Here is a 20,803-nt window from a genome sequence, read left to right on the forward strand (position 1 = left end):
GATTTATCGCAAATCTTTTACTTTTATGTGAAAAAAGAAACAATTTATATCAAACGATTTTATTAAGAGTTGCTCAAACCAAAATACCGTATCTTCTTTTTGATAATGTTTCATAAATCGTATAAATATTCGATTTCACAGTCTCTTTAGTTATTCAACTAGTAAGTAGACTTATGAATAATACTTACACGATCACTCATTATAAATAAAACGACAAAATTCTATACAATTGTGTATATTTGGATTAAATTAATTTGGCTAATTCTTTGTACCTAGTGTATATTCACAGTAAGCTTCTATTTCTAGTGTTTCACACAACACATACATAATGTAAGCGACACCCACATTCATTGATAGTATACGTGCTCCAAATATTTTAAGATCACGAAATACAATTAATTTTATATCCATTTACGATTAAGACTTGTTCCTAAGTTAACGCGTCAGCAAATCAAGGGACCCGAAATTCTATTCCAAATTTCGACTTTAATACTTTGTAATAAAGTTGACAATCTACTGAAGAATTTGGACGTTTCGGGGTACCATAATGTGCTGGCGTCTGATTAAGCAAAACAAGTCGGATGACACTTGAACACAACTTCACCAGTATGGCATTATCACCCTTATTTCTTAATCAGTTGGGTTCATAATCGTGCTTTGTATAGACAACACTTTGAATGCTTTACGGATGAACAAATCGTCTTACTTCATAAACACTATTCTGAATCACAGAGAATAGTATAAAGACATGTCAGTATATGGCATTATTAACATTAAATTGAAAGATACTTTCAAAAATAAATATTTACAAAATGTTCTACTTACAACTACATAGCTTCATAACAACGTCACCACACAGTCACTGACACTGCGCATTATAAATAGTACTGAGTAGAGTGCTATCAACGACAATATATTATATTCAAGATACGTTAAAACGCTAAAAACTTACAGTCTTGTATTGCAAACTACAATTTTATTACACGGTGCAGAAACATCTAAAGATCAAGTTCTTACATCAAACATGACATATAAAATAATACAAAACATTGAAGTATATTATAATATTAATATTCGTCTAAAAGTGAGCACTGTGTGCCTATAACCTCAATCTCACAAGCGTCGTAGTGCGCCGCGGAGCCCCCACCTTGTGTAGGGCTCCGGTCTCACCGGCCGCGGCACTATACTATACATAGACCTTTCTCACATACCTCGCTAACAACTCACAATATTCCATTGCACAAACCAAAATATCAAATGAAAAATCTTCTATTATACAATTTTTCTTAAATAAAATGTTCAAGTTCCAAACTGTGATAATATTCACATACTTATATGCCACTACGGACATATAACTTTGAACAAATGCCATACAGTTAATTTTTACAGTGATATTCTTTGCGCAACTTAAACGCATTTAGCGCAGCACTTTGCGCAACTTAAAAAATATGGTTAGTATACATAGACAACCAGCGTCTACGTTAAAGATAAGTCGATAATTTATTACAACTATTGATCATGACTACAACCATCGTATAAACGTGTCAATACAGAATAAATGATACCTTACCACCTAACAAGGAACTATATTAACAAAGCGAGTTTCTGTACCATTTTAACATAAAATAACTTACACAAGCTCTTTAACACTTAGGGTTAAGCTGCCATCTAACAACGAAATGCTTATATTCGGTAAATGGTGAGAAAATGCAAAGAAATATAACAAAATCATAGATTACTTCAAAGTAACTAAGTCGTATGTTGTTTACAGTGAGGCATTGAATAATGATCCCTATAACTACGTACAATAAGCTCACTCTCGCCGTGCCCTCAGCACTAGATTCTACTGCGCCATGGTGATCTGAAATAGAATACATGTTGTGATTTAATCTGCGAGTAATCATGTAAAAGAAAGAATGACAACGAAAAAATAACCAAATAAAAGTCTTGCGCAAAATTAAGACTTAGGGGAGAACGGAATAAGGGCGAGAATATAAATGAAAGAAAGAATATAAATGCAATACGTACTCAATCACCAAGTCCAGCAACGTCTACAGAGCATCAAGAGTCCACGTTCAGTACATCTGCTTGAGCTGTTCGTACGTGAGGAAGAAGATAATGTTCCAGGGCCCCATCCGCAGCCAGGTCGGCACGAAACCCTTGTATAGCGCCAGGAAGCCTTCGTTGCGTACCGTCTGTCAATTCAAAGACATGGTATGTAGTCCATTGTGATTATGAATTGAACTTTAAAGCTAGGGAGTTTAGGCTTATTATTGCTTGGTTTATTGATGAAAATAGTTTTAGCGTGTTTCTCTACCTCGTAGTAATGTGATTAGTGTTGTAATATGTTACCTGTAGGAAGCAGTCCACAGTGCCCTTGTATATCCTCTCGTTGGGGTTCGGCGCCTGTCCCTTCAACTTTCTTTGGTTCATTAGCCGCGTCTGTAACATAAAACAAATAGTATATAGTTTAAAATTCTTATTTTACTGTATAAACGTAATGCATAATGAGTGTTGTAGTAGATGGCCCTGTCTTCCTAATAATGGGACAAAGATGGACATGGGAGCTTTTGTAAGTATATTAACGTGTTAAGTTACCCGAATGACATCGAGCGGCGTGCTAGCCACGGCGCTGCCGAGACTGGCGAGCAGACTGGACGCGAAGTGGTTGAGCGGGGAGTTGCCGAGCGGCACGGTGAGGCGCTTCTTGCAGGCGTCGTACACGGGCAGCTCGACGGCCGCGATGACGGCGGCGCGCTGCGACGTGGGGCCCACGCCGCGCCACAGCCCGCGCCACCCCTCCAGCCGGTGGATCTCCATGAAACATCGCACCAGCCCGCGCTTCTCATCTCCCACCTGAAGCAACAAACACAACAATATATTTCAAGTCCAACGCCTCAGTAAACGTTGTTATGATTAGATTTCATCATTGCATTACAAAACAAACTGTAAAGTACGATGTATAGAGAGTATATTTTCATGGTGGATATTCCACCCAATCGCACGAAGCGTTTGGTTTCGGGTTTCCTCTCGCAAATCGCTCCTGAATGGAACACTTACCAGAGACTGTTCCCAACAAAGTAATGACATAAACTTGGCTCACCTGCATCCGCACTTTAAGCACATCAGTAGGGTTGGCGATGGCGCTGGACAGTCCACCGGCGAAGGCCGCACAGAAGGTGTTGGTAGGCAGGTGCTCTATGGAGCCCCCGTCAGCCCTGTGCTGCGCTATCCATTTCTTCATAGAGTAGTACGTGCCGAACTTTATCGTGCCGTACGTCGCCTGCCGGAGCACAGCTGGCCAGATGCTGGAGACAATACAACCATTCGTTAATAAAGGAAGATACGTTCAGCAAATATGTATAATCTACGAAAGATGTCCTCTCCCTACTCGTAGTTTTAGGTCATATCTGAATCGGGACTAAGATAATAATCGTTTTAGTTTTGTGTAAAACATTCTAATTAATAATTTATCTGCACTAAACATCACTCAAAGTTTTGAACATTCGCCAAAAAGTAGAGTATGTACCTACATTATTGTCTAAGAGCCGTTTTCTAGATAATGCTTATTTTTATGTGCCCTAGTTTGCTGCTTGCAAATAGCCTTCATTTTGTGTACATTGTGTTAATCTATGGACGTGCACAAACGACACGTCTTTCCCACAAATTATTTTTTAAGAAGTACTCAAATATACTAAATACATAAAGCTTATTGAGAGGAGCGAACCTTTTTGTACAGAAAAAACTGTATATGAAAAAACAAAGTACATGTAAAGGATATTCTTATACCAGAGTAACAAAGAGTCATTACCACCACGCTCGTACGTCGCAATATTCTTACTGACAAATAAAACGTAGAAATGCGTCATTTGTTTGTTTTCATACAAGAGAAAACGATGTTTTGTATGTAATGATACTACATAGAAACGATTTGCTACAATCAGATGTCCTTGACTATATCCAATTGGATAAAATACTGCAGACAAAAGTAGAAACTTGTATGGTATCACGAAAGATATAAAAGTTGCCGTGATTCATAAAGGAATGTCGTGACTATAAAAATTTCGAATTTACGTTCTTTCTTCGCGAAATGCGCAGCACTAAATAATATTTGGCAAGTACGAAATGATTCATAAGACCTGAGACTGCGTGGCGGTGGGTCGGGGAGTCACGCGAAGGTCGAAATAGAGATGAGGATTTATGAAAATTCTGTGTTTACAGTCGTTTCCCAATAAATTTTAATATAATTTTTATTTTATAAAAATATGACCTATAAATGTTATAATTATAATTCTTTTCATAATAAAACAATGATACCATTTATTATGTAAGTAGATTAAGTACTTGCGGTGTCCAAAAGGGCCCATAGTTGGAACAAATTACTCTGTATAAAATTGTAGACGACACTTTACACTATGAATGCATTAAAGTGAAGTAAGTACCTAGGTAAACAGTAATAGGCTCTTTGGTCGGTTCACCTCACTACGAGTTCTTTCTTATGAGTGAGTACCTATAATCATTGATGGGAAGGGCATGGAAACAGGCGGACGACTGACCATAACTTGTAAGTTACAGCTTCATGCAGCATGACATCATGGCTTATATACTACGAAGCCAATACATTTAACTATTGATTGACAGATTGACACACCCTACTGTGTCGCCAGCTATGTTATGCTGACGTTATAAGTCCCGTGTTGTAGGAAGGGAGTGTATTTGCAAGTATAAGAATATTTCATGGCCAGGAAATTATCCCTTCAAAGCAGTCGCACTTGAAATTACTTGACCATTCGATTATACAATTTTCCGCTCACGAAGAAATTGTAATCAGTTCCAAATTAATTTTCAGCGAGGCTAATGCAATTTACAAAATGACTTCTCGACTCGCTCTACCGCGACATCGCAAACGTCGCGTCGTTACTATTCATCAGGCTGCTAACTTTAAAGGTCGCTTGCATTATTCTACGTTATAAATGAACAAATAAACAAAGCCATAAAACTTATAAAAAAGGTTACTTATCAAAGGGACAGATAAAAATAAAATTTGCCTATCAAAGACATTCGTAGATCGTATTACTATCTGATTACAATAATATCCATGTTAACTTTATCTACTACTTCAAATAGATTGATTTACTATTGATATTGATTGACTTCGAAAAGTATTAATGCCCGCGACAGAAATAAACCAAAGCCCAAAGTATTAGGCGAAATGTTTGCCTAATAAAAAACGTCAGAAGACTATAATAAGAATAAATATTATAATAACGGTCTAAATATTAACGTGTTTGCTTGTTTTCGTCAGCAGATAACAGACGGCACTAACACGGCACTGGGGCCGGCCAGGCTTATCGCATGATTCAATACATTGCGTATCCCAGTGTTTTGCACGCTACTTTGCACTCAACCGCGACACCCGACGCGTTTGACAATACATCGACGCGTGGGCCCGCTTATCAATGACCACTTATCCATATAAGTATCGGGAGTAAGGCAGTAGGTATTATCGATTTGTATCAACTCTACACAGCTCTAATCCTTACTATATTTATATGTATGCTATTGTCTTAAGTTTTTAACTATGGACAAACTTGACACATTATTGTAATGTTATCTATTTTCGAGAATTGAGATAAAAACAATTATGAACTCTTGAATTTCTTAAATTATGAATTACTACAAAAACTATAAAGCTGTAGTTTGGCTGCCAAAGGTTTTGCAGCATAGAAAAAAATACAATTTATACTTTAGCTTACATAATGGATGTTTAGCACAAAAAAATACATATTTAAGTTTGGGAGGACTGACTGCTATTTACCATAACCAAACAAAAAAATTAATTAAACATACATTTATGAACAATAAATAATAAGAAGTTATAAACAGCTAGTTATAGCAATCATTAAGTTGTTTTTCCTAGCTGATGCAAATGTTTTGTTGTAGATAGTGCAACTTGTGGAGTGTGAGCCATTATCAGTGCAGCTAATGATATTGCAAGATTACAACATACAGACAAGACAACATAAGCTGACTAGATTACTATCATAAACAGTTTTTGTGTATACAAATAAAATATCTTTATAATTTTTCAGGTTTATCAGATCTACTATGTCAATTTGTGAACTGTTGCTAAGTTACTTTTTTCTTTTCATAAAATTTTTAATATAGAGTTTAGGATACCAATGATAATGTACAAATAATGAATTGTTCTTGTAAATAAGCTACAATTTACAAGATTGTCTTATTGTCCAATGATTTTTTGATAATTTGTAAGTACCACAGTTAGAGAAAGACCAAATTAACTTAACCCATGTCTCAATATATTCAGTCAAGTATGCTCACCCGCAGTACAGTGCCTTGACCCCCTCCTGCTGAGATGTCTTGACGAAGCAGTCCACCATGCCAGTGTACCGGAGCTCCACATGTCGAGGGTCTATCTTCTGTCCTTGTATCTGCAGGCGGGTCTTGGTTGTGTCTATAGGAAATGTGCCTGGTACCAAATATCATTAGGTTGTTAATTGAGTAGCACTTAAAGTTATAATTTTTATTACTTGTATCATGGTCTATGTAATGGTTTGTATGGAGTATTTGTGTACGTAGTCTACATAGCCAGGGCGCAAGGATACTAAGGATAGTATTCATTCATTTTAACTATAATGTATTATATATAGCAAACCAATTTATTGACTTAAAATTAATTGTTTGACAATCCCATACTAGCATAAATTCTCATAAGAATTAGTTAAACTCATTAATAAGAAATTAGAAATCTCATGAATTGATATCTCCAGATGATATAACATTTTTAAGGTTATGATCAACAGGACGATTATAATTAGTGTTCTCACCGAATTCGGCGACGATCGACGCAAGGCCGCCGTAAATAAACGGTCTCCAATCTCTATCTCCCATCACACATAAAGTTTATTCAAGAATCACAAATGTTTACTTCAGTAACCGGTAACTCGGTAATTCTCACTGTAGTTCCAAAGGAAATTTCATAAGAGATTCATATTTTAACAGAACACTATCCTACACGCGGAGTTTCTGCATTGTCTTCGAAGAAATGTAAGAATACGCCGTCAGTTTAGTTGTACTGCACACGAAACTAAACTCGCACGGCTCGTCACGTTCGCTCTCGATTTTCTTCTCTCATCTCAATCCATTGACTGATGAAAAATATTCTCCGAAATCCGTCTAAATCTGACATTATTGACAATAATAACTGTCAAATTTATGTCAATGTCATACAGAGGCCCATGGAGAACGGACAAGTAACCAAAGATGTCTTTTTTACCTCAAATAAATATTATTTCATTGCATACGCACATTCCACTTATACGATAAATGTTCTTTTACTTCCATTATATGAATTTTGTTTTATATAGTTTGCTCTGTTTTATTTTTACAATTTACAAATATACAAAATTTCTAATCGGTGAATCCGATCGCCAAAAACGTCAATTGTAAATTCGTAGTAAACAATTTTGACAGTTGTTTGACACTTTGACAGTTTAAGTTCATCATACGGGTGGTTTATCTTTTTTGCTAATTATTTTTAATTTAGTTGTTTACTAAGCATAAGTGGTTAAACATTTTAATTTCTTTGGATTCACCTGAACTTATAACTTTACCTACATAACTAATCACAACACGGAAGATAAGAAAGAAGATACAGATACTGTGTCTGCTGCATCGTTTTGAATGACCACATAATTTCTCCTACGCGGACGATTAAGGTAATTAATATTTATTATTCTTCTTCATTGACAGTGCAGTAGTCTTGCTATTAGATAATACGTTAATTCGGGTGTGACCATTGGTTCTCCTTTATGTACAGCGGTAGTATTACAACAAAATATGGTCACGACCATAAGACTAAAATAACAGGAAGGAAAATTTGTAAAATAATTAAATCTATTTCAGTAAAATTTACCTAACATTTTGGAAGTGACGGAAATTGTAAGAGATTATCATTGTGCCTAATCAGCTAGCTAACAAATACATACAGCATTAGTTAAATATTTTTTATCAATATTTCAATTTACTTTGGGCAAACTTAAAAACTTATTTGTCAATTAATATATTCTATTACTGGGTTGTCTTAGTGAAAAAATGGAAGATTATAGTACCTCTGCTATTTTTGCTTAGAAGTATATAAGGTACATAAGTCTACATAAGGTATGTTTGCTATGGCATACTATGCTATTTCATACAGCAATTGTTTTAAAATTTCAGCAGCTAACTGACCACCACAATGAATTACAACGAGGAAGCACCGCAGCAGCAGAGGCCTACAAAAGTAGTGCGGTTTGATAAGGGCTACATACAAACTATGCCCGGAATACTCAAACTAGTGCAGCTGGTAAGATATTGCTACATTACCTTAACAAAAAATATTAGCATACTAACATTTTACACCCTTAATATCATTTAAGGCATCAAACATCCTGTTTACGTAAGAGTCCCTCAGCCCCACCCACTGCCCTTCATAGAACAAACAGACATGCAATAATAAATTCCACATAAAACTGTGAGCTCAAATATTTTCCAAGTTCTTCATGAACTAATATAGAACTCACTTACACAATACATAGGAGTGACATCATCTTCAAGTACTCATCACAAATATAGATAAACTAACATTAGATAAGATAGTAATGTAGCTTTCAATTTACAGGCCTGCAACCTTATAGGTTTTATATGCATCAAAATATCATGGTCATGGGTGTCCGCAATATTCTACAACATCCTGTACTGGGTTGGAATCATCATCACAGGGCTGCTACTCTTCATGTACACATTCCACTTTGTAGAGAAATTCGACAAGTGGCCGTGGCTCAAGTTTGAGTTTGCGTATTGTATCATTATGAGTCTGACATATATTGGATGTTCTATATTCGCCTCAACCATCGGAGAGAGTGTTGGATACGCTGTTGGGGTACGTAAATAAAGGGATTCATTTTTTATTTGGCACACTAAGTTGTTAAATTCAAACCAGATTTCAATCTTTTTAGTATGTCCACATATCTTGATCTAATCAAATCAATTCAATTAAGCAATTTAAAATGTTATCTAAGACTATTTACTTGTTATGTTAATTAATATTGGATTATTATTTTACAGTTCTTCGGTCTATGTGCAATCATTGCATACAGTTTCGATGGATACCTCAAGTACAAGGCGTGGAAGCGAGGACTGCCGCCTCAGTAAAAGAGATCTTATGGTCACCATTACATACAACGGAACTCGTTACATTGATCAAGATTATTTTTAAGATGCTGCATTTAAGATGTCGGTAAGCTGGTCTTGACTCCACTTCTAAACGGTCTGAATGGTTAAAGGTTAGTTCTATGCCTAAGTTACGTTCCCAGGGCATGTTAAGTCTTATTTAGGTACTGAGACTCAACAAGATTAAGCAAAAAGTATTGATTTTTTTTTATATAATAAGTTTACTTAACTAATATAGGGTTGGTAATGTAATGTGTATACCAGTCATTTTAAGTGTTAAGTGTATCTTACGCTATATTTTCTGATGTTGAAGATCTTTCATTTGATATTATACTGTTGAATAGAATGGCAGTAGTTTTGTTTATTATTCTAAATTACTAGATTTGCGTTAGTGTAATCATGTTTTATAATCATTAAGATTTTTTTAACTAAGATCAAACACAATTTTATAATAATGTAAAATAAAGTCATATATTTTTTATGAAAACTGCTTTAGATATGAATTTATAAAATTATACTTAATCACAACGCTATGGATGTGCCTTGTCAGTGTGCTTATATTTATACGGGGCTGGAAGTCACGACAATTCGACTTTATTACGAAACCATAAGGTTGAAAATGTAATAAGAATTTTTCAGACTTCCCAGCCACTGTTAGAAATCGCATGGATTTAAAACATATTATTTAAGTAATAGACAAAGTATACAATGCAATGCCTTATATGTGTAAAAAGACTGTCATTATGGAATTTTGGATAAGGAAAGACTTGGATTTTTAGGGATTGATTGTAACGATGACATCATGATGCTAGTATGCCCTTGCGCAAGTCGTTACGTACTTACAAAGATAGTCCAAGCTGAGAATTTAATGAACATAGATAGGAATAAACCTCACTATTAAATCCTGTAAAAGTTTATGCACAAAAAATATTATTATAAGTAAATATTTTGGATATAAAATGTATTTAATTTTGTACTAACGTATTTTTGAGAATATATTGTACAAATCTCTATAAAGTAATGCACTTGGATATGCCATGTTTATTGTTTAGGTTGAAGTAGTTTTTTTACTAATCATGTTAACCCACCAGTATTTTGGATATACTTAAGAAAGGGTCCAACTCTGGGCATTTAACTTTTTATACATCAATGTAAAATCTCACAGAGATATTTTTATATTACCTATCTTAAAAGGTTTGTTTAAATCATTCAAACAAGAAATAAACTAAGTACCTACTTAGTTGGATACATGATACTTTCAGGGTATATTTCACAATGTTCTGATAAAGTTAATGTTTGCTTAGCTGACTCATTTCATATGAAGATCATCATCACATCACATGCGTTAGTTAGGCTAACAAAAATTAATATGAAATATTATGAAACAGACCCTTATTAATCATAAGCGAAAATGTTTAATATTTTACCTGTACCTATAATGCGATGTTATTATAATGATATTAATACATATTTACTCAGTAAAATAATGTATTTACCTGTTGTTTGTATACCAAGGTTGTAAAAAGGGCTATTCCCATTTGTCATTAGAGGCGTTAGTTTAAACAAAAGCAAATTATTGGACGGTAGCCTTCTTAACGCTACAATAGATGAAGATGACTTAAAACTACACTACCGCCCTCTATTGAGAAGAAATACGATAGCCCTTGCAGGTAACTCGGTAAAATATGTTGCCTTATTAATCTGTTTTTAGTTTTATTACTTTTTAAGTATTATTGTTGTTAATCTTTTTATGGATATTATACTTTTAAGTAATTATTTGCACGATTTGTGAACTGTTTAAAAGAACAAGTTAACATAACAAGTTGAACACAAACGTTATTGAAAGTTTTCTCTTTCTTACCTTGAATAGAGATTGGGTAGAGACAAAATGAAAAGGAATTGACGAGGTACATTTCTTCCAATTAGTTTTATTGACCTTGTTTAGTACAACTATTAACCCTTTGGCTGCTACGATCAGATAGCTAACAAATAACGTATTTAATTGGCTATAATTGACAGTAGTGGCCACAGGGTTAGAATTCCTTACCTTTGTCCCTAGTTATTCAATTTTTACTGTATATTCTATAATCTCAGCTGGTGTCGGCTGTTGTTACTCTATGTTGATGTCTATATGTAACTGTTAACGCAATAAAACCACTGTGAATACATTTCAGTTCTTTTATTTCATACAACAATCATTATTAAGAAAATACTAACAAAAGTCGGTCAGACCGCAATATCTACAGGTATAATTATGTTTTTACTAGAAATTTGTATATAATGGTCGAGGAAAAATGTTTTAAAAGGTGTTACGATTCTCGTTTTATATAATAAGTACAGTGAGCGACAAAGTTTGTAACTTTGTGTGAAAGTTTTTTAAATTGTAACGTAAACTGTTTGTTAAGGTGCAAAATTAAACAGTGCATTACTTATAGCATAGCTATAGGTACGTTGTAGCTTAATTTCTCAATGTATCAGAATTTCAACAACATTTAGGTAATAGCTATTGTGAGACATACTAAATTAACTAAAAATCACGTTTACTCACGTATAATTAATCGAGAAAAGCTATACTAGTTTCGAGTCACACAGGGACTCTTCATTATGAGCAGTATAAGTAGGCTGTAGTCACTCAAAACTAATAGAGCTTTCTCCATTAATAATACGTGAGTAAACCGTGTTATTTAGTTAATATTTAGGAATTACACTTTTGTTATAAACACTGTAGGTACTCTGCATTGCATGCATTGATGCATTACGGCATTACATACATTTTTCCTTATAAAATGAGCTAATTAAATTTGAAACATTCAAAATGTGTATTAGAGCATTAATTATAAAGATGAGCATACACATTACATAGTACGAATACGTAATTAATATTATTTATCATTACATATTTGACACAATACGTGAGCAAAGCTATAGTGGAGAACAGTGGACGGAATATTACTTGTACAATTTACAAAATAAACTTTATAACTAGCGTGGTAAAGTTGACATTTGATTGTTAACTGTACAAAAGTAGCGGGTCTAGTTACTCCATTCTGTCAATTTTCAACTTTATTGTTTTGTAATAAAATGGAGAATCGATTGAAGAATGTCGACCAAATTCCGAGACTTCTAAACTCCATGGACAAAGACGGAGTATGCAGTCCAGTGAAAATGTAAGAAATATATGCAAAAGCTTATAAAATGGAATAAAATTTCCTAAATTTTTACAAATAAAAGTATAACTTGCTTAATAACATCGCATCTGCTACAAATATTCATATAATTATCAATACAACTTAGATTACAATCTTTGATTACTATTTACAACAATAATAACATAATTATGAATGTTTTAAACATGATTAAATAAGTTAGTGCTTAATATAATATTATCACAAAATGTTTACACATCATATCATTTAATAAGTATTAGTAATTGATTATTTCTACATTTATTTTTGAACCTTTTTTCATATCTTCAATTCTTAGGCGAAAAATTTCCAAAAACAAGGATAAAATAGTAAAATAAGTACACAATGAGGTATTTAAAGCCCTTGTGCAGCACTAATAAACAAGTATACCCAGATTCTGATGGCTGTCATTCAGATCAATTTTTTTAATTAACATCATTGTAAAACGTTTATCACATTAGGTACATAATATTAAATAATAATAATTTAGAATTTGAATGCTGCCTCTATCAAATCGGACAGGATTTGGTATTTAATTGCGCGTCCGCGATTTATTTTATATGTTACAGTGCAGATACATAATATTGTGACCGGCACTGCACATGATTAGTGACGTCACAGCACCAGAAACTGGGTTACAATAACTTGGTGGGAATTGGGTTACATATATTATATTTACACTTAGGTATAACTGTTTCTCCTGACCTTGGAAAACTAGGCCGACACTAGGCGTTATCCAGACATGTTTAGAAACACATGCTTACATATAATACAGACTGCAGCTATCATATCATAAGCCGAAATTAGTATCAGACTTCAATCTAAAATATTTAGATAAGGATTGATCTTTAACATTAGTTCTATTGAATTTCTCATTAACCAAAATCACTCTAGACTCTAGAGATAAAAATTTTGGCCGTAAGTCTGTATTTCACATACCTACATAATCTGCCTACGCTCAGTTTTTGCATACTCATTATTTTGGTATTAATAGGTAAAAATCTTTAGGTAACTTTATGCATCCGAGTTATGTAGACTTGTATACTAAAATGTCCAGGAATGAGAAACAGAAATATACCATATCTTTTAAATTAAATTTTACAAAATTTTAAACTAAAATTCACTAAATATTGTGTTCTTTTTTTGTTATTTTGACCGTGATCGGAACAAAATATTTAAAGTGTTGCCGCCTTTGATTGTCGTTCACAAATTATACTTAAAGCTAGTCTTTGTAAATTAATTTAATTGTGTTTGAAATAATTTATTTAAATCAGTAAGTAGGTATTCGACAACCAATCAAGATCCAAAAAATATCCAAAATAAAAATCTCAAAAATAATATCATTGATTCTAAGATCTCTTACTAATTACATAAGACTGGAAATCGAACTTCATTAGGTAAAAAACAAATTTTCAATTAGCATGTGAATAACAAATCGTGACTTTGGTCCATTACTTGAGCGCTTATATTCTAAAACTCGTTTTCCTACCATTAATATATCTTGAACAAAGATGCTGGACAACACACGATGTTGATTACATACTTATTTACAGAAGACTTCCGCTAATTAGGACTAAGTGTACACCAGCTCGTCAAGTTAATAAGCTGTCAAAATACTGCAATCGATTTTGGACCTTATTAGGTTGGAAGTCAATTGAAGAATGTTGACGAATTTAGTGTACGTTGAAGAGCTAGCATCTGTGCAGGTGTACACGTTCAGACCGCGTATAATATGTACAGCTTCCTCAGCATGCGAGTAAATACAATCTCTTATTGTAATTATGTACAATATCCAAGTTTACCTAAACGCAGGTTGCTATGGCAACGCGGGGGGCGTGGTCACGTGCGTCTGCTTGGCTTGCACGCGGTGCCCCTGCGCGAGCTCGCCAGCCATCAGCGCTTTATACTTGAGGAAGGCATCTCCTCCGTACAGCACCATCGCTAGGTAGCCGAAGAACTGCAAAGGAAAATAACATGATTTAATGCAAATAGGTAGACTAGACTAACGGTAGGTATTATAAATTGCATGCCAAAAAATAAAATTCATTTTATTATCTAGCTAGACAAATTAGCATATAAGGTAGAACCAAATCAGAAAAATATGACGCATCATTATTCTTATTTTACAGAAGTGTGGGTAGAGATCCTGGCTGAATACAAAATACGAGTTCAGCAATAGTTTACCCTATTCGAGAATTAAACGGTGACTTATCGAAAGAGTCACATTTATACATTATAAATATTCCTTCAAGATCCCACATGACATGAAATATCATGACTGTAGAGTCTCTGACATACTCTGTAGTCTGTGAGCCTCTACTTTAAAATACAAATAATTTACACTTGCATGGAAATCACAAGAAAAACTACCAAGATCTCACATAGAAATCGCACACAGTAGCATATTAGATCCGGTGTAATTCAGTGCATAGAAACCGAGCTACTCATTGTGTCTAGCATACGAAGCGACTCATTTGATACACATTAAATAAAATATTCTTTAAATTAGTATGGGACATGAATCATTTGTTCTTCATTAATATTCTGTCGATGCAGACTTGTAGAGAAACGTAAGGAGCCAACGGGATCACGTTCATTATATTATGGGCTGTTTATGACTTCATTATGGCGTTATAAAGTTTTCTAAGTCGTTAAAGCTGCCTATAGGCTGTAATGTTGATAAATAATAAATAGTTACGAGGTCAACTGTGTCATGAAATGTGGTACATTAACTACTCTAATATTAATAAAGGCATATAAAACAAAACCTAGAATTTATGCTTTTATTGAGTAGTATTTAACCTGTATGTCTGATAACTATTTTCTGTGTATTAAGGACTCACGACTATTTACTCTGCTCGTATCGTGTCTCGTGTTACTGACCTCTAGGCGAGGCAATAATGGGCAGGTCCAAGCCCTTCTATCATAATGCGTGACATGCAAGAAATAATAAGATAATTAGCGAAAAGGTGACCATAATAATTATCAGGTTATTTCTGCTCCGTATGTTTAAATGATTAATTTGGGCACAGCGTCATTTCTCCGAACCTTGCATAACTATTTCTCATCAGCTGCCATTACAATCATCAAACCCATGTTATGACTTTAACTGAACTCCACGCGTAGTTAATTCCTATAATCTCTTCAATACTCGTAACTTAAGTGATGTCAGCTTATGTTCTATTTATATGTATTAATATATTAATATTCCACATTAAAACCGCATAATTAAGAGTAAATATAACAATAAATATTATGTGTAGGTTTGTACTTATCAATGGAAGTAAGGATACTTCTTATCGCCGCAGTATTTATTAGGTAGGTATACATACAACTACAAGGAAATAAATTTATTAAAACTAAACGATTTACCTCATTTTAATCAGGTATTGTAAGTTGACACTCAACCGCAATACCTATGTAACTACTTGGCTATATGTATGTAAAGTTAGAATAACATATCTATTAAATGTGGATATTTTATAAATCGGTCACGTACGGCTGGCTATTGTGTGTCACTCGGCGTCGGTCTCCTTTTGTTTTGAAAGTGTACAACAGGTGGCCACTGGCTGATACCATCGGCCAGACTATCTCTATTGTCTGTTAATCTGCCGTGCTAATAACAACATCGTAGAGAGGATATTTAGGTCTCAAACTATCAACATGTAGTACCAAACTATAGTATATTTCTTCAAGTTTTATGAGCAAAATAATGCATTGTATAATGTTGCAATCTATCAGTAGGCGAGCATCTATCGGGCATATTAGGCCTTGGTGTTGACACGAGTTAGATAAAATATGCGAGAAGATGAATCACTGTCACATCTCCTACTTATTTTGTTTTCAACGTCTTAACTACGCAGGTATGGAGATAAGACAACCGTTGTTTATAAGAATTATTATTTGCACGAGTATTATGAATTGAGGGTGCAAATTCACTCGACTGTATGAACTACTTATTTACAAGAACGCATTTGTCTCTCCTACCGAAAACTAAACTTGACTCTTTCGTTTTCACCAACCTATAAATAACACCTAATAGTAAAGGTAAGGGTTTAGTTCAAGTGCATCATCAAGCTAAGTAAGACATGGTTCAGGGGTGGCTAGTAAAACCGGTTATTAGTCCCTAGTCTACCCAAAATTATAAAATTATCGTGATGAATGAACTCACCCCTGCAGCAGAGTATCCAGCTGCTCCAAACGCCACGACAATAGTAGACGCAATCAGGTACAGGAACACCATCACAATGTACGCGATCATCTCAATCTTCAGCCACTTGATGTTGTGGTACTTCTCCACCACGTGGAACAGGTACAGCGCCAGCAGGATGCCGGAGAACCAGAGCCCCAGGTGAGCCACTATGTTGAAGTATACTCCTCGTCCATTTGACCAGAATGCGGATGACTGGATGCAGATGAACCCGATTAAGTTGAACAGCTGCAAAAGATTTGTTGTTTAAAGAAACCTGCTTTTGTGGTAGTTATTAGAAAAATTAAGTGGATATTTCCTCAACTTCATAGCAGTCCTAAAATTTTTCCACCAGTAGAACGAAATTAGTTATTGGCAAGAAATGGGTTCGTCGCATTTTAAGAATACTGCACAAAAGGGCTTCCGATCACCTGGCGGAACCGCTTGGAATTTTAATAGGCGCCATAGCAGCTGAATGTAAAACCTGTCCGCTAATTATTCACTACAAGAACAACGTAGTTACGAGAGTAATAAGTCTAGAGAAATCAGGTACTAATAAATCTTTATAGTTTTCCTGATTTCAAGGACAAGAGCTGGTTTTATGGTGGACAGAAATAACTTTAGGGAAGGTCCATATTTAACTGAACGTGCGACGCGTAACCTCCTAGTATCATCGAAGCAACCACGACCACTCTGCCAAGAGTGTACGATTGAGAAGAAGAAGCATAGCCAAGGTATCATCGGCCGCGTAACGCCAGAACATAGGTACTAAATGTATAGAGGACCCTTTGAACTACTGATTATCTGGATCGGTACGTTGAATCTATTTCCACATCCATTTGCTATCTTCAAGGTCAAGGGTTATTGGGGCAAGGGAACGAGTTAATCTCGAGTACTTGAGAAATATAAACGTTAAGAGGGACCAATGCTAACATTTGGGACTGTTTTCCACCCAGTAACCCAAATAAACAACTAGTCAAGTACACTGGCGTTGTACAAAAATAACGCATCGAGATCTGAAAAATTATTTTTACTTGTACATACTAAGTTATAAATAAAGGTAAGGTCTTATCCTAAGTTGCAAAGTGAAACGTTATCGTATAACCTACCTACACGTGTGATAAGTTAGTAATGTGTAAATAATGACCGATTGACGTAACTTAACGACCGTTTACCGAGCGTTTACATTTACAAATATTTGCTTCGTAGAGTGCCGATGGTGTGCAAGTACCTACTACGTACAAACCTAGTATGGTGAAGACACATCACAAAATTGCACAATTACTTAGCGGAACTAAATGAGATTACAGTGACGCGCACAAATTGGAAGTCTCAAATTGAATGTTATGCGTGTGTTTAGAATCGGTGACTTAAAAATGGCGCACTGCTTTAAAATATTTCTACTTGTAATCGACCGAGCGACCTTCCATATGCTGAGTCAGCATAGGTATTAGGTTTACTGCCTAAAATTTAGAATATAGGCTTGCCCATTGTTAGCTAGGGCTTTAGCAGAACTGGCGAAAAGTGAGAGTTTAATTTATTCCGTATTCCTCTGGCGCAGAAGGAAGAGAGAGATAAGAGGCATAATGTTTAATATGACTTACCACAACAACAGCCTTAAGTATCCCTGGCAAAGTTGTCAAATACGAGAGGTCGAATCGTAACTCCGTGATGAAGACCGTGTTTGTGGACCCCATGGTCTGGGGCGGGGGCGGGGGCAGCTGGTTGGGGTACGCCATCGTACACGCTTAGCTGAAACAATCGCACAACTAAGTACCACATGACTTATTCTAAGAATCACGAGTACCAAGTAAATTATCTGATATAAAGCAAAATATCTACTACACAACTAACCAGGTACCCAATAAGATTCACTGAACTTGACCTCTGCCTACTACCTAAGACACTATTAGCACGGTTATCATTCACTTATCACCAATTACATTTCAATTACACGGATCAATCAATTTGACCTCGAGGTGCTCATTAATCACCTCTGCATCCGGAGTAGCGCCACTCAAAGCGGCACATCTTCCACTGAAGCCAATCCAATTAATGAATTACTATATTAGATTTCTTACAACTGAAGTGAATCATTCAAAAATAAAATGAATCATAAGAATGAACAGTAATTTTTAAATGTGGTTACCTTATGGTACCAATGTATGTATTACTCATACATTTTCTGAAACCATATCAAACCACCGTCTGCTTATGTCATTGTTATATTTCCAATGTATTATGTAGTTAAGAATATTGTTCACAGTTATACATCTAGGAGCAGATTGTTCTATGTATTGTAAACTAAATACCTGCACCAGGCATGCATGTGGGAAATAGCTATTAATAATATTCTACAATCTACAGATTTGGTTTGTCTTGCTGCACCTACTTTATTTTTTATTTTAAATTTAAAAAAATATGTATTGGTATTTTAGAGAATCTAACTGGTTTTGAAATATTTGCGTGTTATTAATATATGTGACTGTAGAATATTATAAATTTGCATAGTACATCTTGGAGTTTTATATTATTTTTCCTTATCTATGTAAATGATAAGATTGCAATACAGACAAAACTAAGACACTTCAGATAAACAATCTGCTAAAGATCCTTGAATTTATACATTTTTATTGAAATAACATTAACTAGTAAGGTTTTTTTTACCACCACTAATTAGTAAGGTATTGATTTTTAATTAAATACAATAACACATTATAGTTAAATATGATATTTGATCAAATATAAAACAAAACAAGCTCATTTTAGAGTCAACACAGTTAAACAGATATTATTTTAAATCACAGTTTTTTAAATAAATCGTTACCACTTGTTGGACAATCACTGGCTCACAAACATTAAAAAAAAACACCGTAAATAAACAGTACTCACACGTAGTATGACGCGCAGTACGGAGGCTGAATATTATCAACACAGTACACTAGCACAGCGGAGAGAATCACGTAAACTGAAACACCCACATCGCATCTCGCGATAACCGAGAACCCGAGAGCCGAGGAAGCTCTGTAACTATTTAGTCACCGTCGCCTTGACACTATATTCCTAACCGATATCGAGCCGTGTAAACCATCAGTGAGTCATATTTTTAAATAACACCGTCTAACTCAGCATACAGCATACATAACTTCGCGGGTGTTATTTGTTTATTCATACGAAACGTCGTATGTAATCAGTACAATGTATTTACGATTGTAAAACATATATTGTAGAATGAAGTGATTTTTAACACTGGAATAATTTAGTTTTATTAAGATTTTAAATATTTACATTTACGATTAAATTAAATTAAATATAAGTTATAACAAAATAATAATTCTTCAAGATTCACTAGATTCACTGTTGTTCTTGATATCTTGATAACAGTTAACTAGGGCTGCGCAAACATCTCATTTATCGAATGAATTAAAAAATATCGATTAATTGTACTGCATATCTAATGCACATAGAAATATTTGGATTGAAATGACATTACGTTACTAACCAACACTTTATTATTGGTCCCACATTGACGATAACCAAATTTGATGTTATTTATTATTTAGAATTAAAACTCTAATAGCTTAATCTATTAAAGTGATAGTGATTACTGATGATAATGGCAGGCTGGCAGACATTGGCTATTTTGGGTTATTTCAGTTGGTTATAAGTTTTCATGTTAACTGACTTGATTAATCAAATGCAGTTCATCAAGTTCAAATAAATACGTATCATCTTAGAAAAAAAATATTGTATGAATAGTTATAAAATTAAATAAATTGATTATATCACAATCTCTACAATACATTGTTCAAAAGATACATTATAACAAATTCATTACATTGTAGGATATTTATATTTTATTTATTAATCTTTAATTTACACAATACAATAAAATAGTGGTACATAAGGATATTAAACATAGATCCAACGTAAGGTACCATAATATTGCGTTACATAGTAAATCCAGATATAGTAGTACAGGAGAATGGAGATTCGCAAATGCAAATCAGGATTTTATTTAAATGTTGGTTTCATTTCTAAGTATTTTTCTTGTTTGCTTTTATGATTTTCACTGTAATCGATTGAGAGTTACATCAGTACCTCTCTAACGATATGTCAAATAATCTGACATATGTCGATGTCAATGAGAGCTACGTCTGTTCAAAACATAAATCATTTGAAATTTTCGTCTAATGTT

At 34.3% G+C, this 20,803-nt stretch overlaps 3 protein-coding genes across 4 annotated transcripts; 1 reads left to right on the forward strand and 2 right to left on the reverse strand.

Moving 5' to 3' along the window:
• Positions 1-219: 219 nt before the first annotated feature.
• LOC118273034 (mitochondrial uncoupling protein Bmcp) lies at positions 220-7,199 on the reverse strand. The gene is made up of 7 exons (XM_035589780.2): positions 6,849-7,199; positions 6,343-6,490; positions 3,104-3,308; positions 2,599-2,856; positions 2,353-2,442; positions 2,029-2,195; positions 220-1,861 (listed from the first exon to the last, which is right to left on the reverse strand). Exons 1-6 carry the CDS (start codon positions 6,910-6,912, stop codon positions 2,076-2,078), a joined length of 885 nt encoding a protein of 294 aa, XP_035445673.2. The 5' UTR covers positions 6,913-7,199; the 3' UTR covers positions 220-1,861; positions 2,029-2,075.
• A 291-nt stretch (positions 7,200-7,490) lies between these two features.
• On the forward strand, positions 7,491-11,399 carry LOC118273035 (uncharacterized). 2 transcript variants are annotated; one of them, XM_035589781.2, is made up of 4 exons: positions 7,491-7,739; positions 8,239-8,365; positions 8,681-8,941; positions 9,127-11,399. In XM_035589781.2, exons 2-4 carry the CDS (start codon positions 8,258-8,260, stop codon positions 9,211-9,213), a joined length of 456 nt encoding a protein of 151 aa, XP_035445674.1. In that variant the 5' UTR covers positions 7,491-7,739; positions 8,239-8,257; the 3' UTR covers positions 9,214-11,399. The 2 variants fall into 2 exon arrangements, with proteins under 2 accessions (XP_035445674.1, XP_035445675.1); XM_035589782.2 differs by having other exon boundaries at positions 8,242-8,365.
• On the reverse strand, positions 11,396-19,982 carry LOC118273036 (CKLF-like MARVEL transmembrane domain-containing protein 7). The gene is made up of 4 exons (XM_035589784.2): positions 19,498-19,982; positions 18,210-18,357; positions 16,588-16,854; positions 11,396-14,373 (listed from the first exon to the last, which is right to left on the reverse strand). Exons 2-4 carry the CDS (start codon positions 18,342-18,344, stop codon positions 14,233-14,235), a joined length of 543 nt encoding a protein of 180 aa, XP_035445677.1. The 5' UTR covers positions 18,345-18,357; positions 19,498-19,982; the 3' UTR covers positions 11,396-14,232.
• Positions 19,983-20,803: the final 821 nt, after the last annotated feature.

This window comes from Spodoptera frugiperda, chromosome 1 (assembly GCF_023101765.2).
Source record: "Spodoptera frugiperda isolate SF20-4 chromosome 1, AGI-APGP_CSIRO_Sfru_2.0, whole genome shotgun sequence".
Lineage (NCBI taxonomy): Eukaryota > Metazoa > Arthropoda > Insecta > Lepidoptera > Noctuidae > Spodoptera > Spodoptera frugiperda.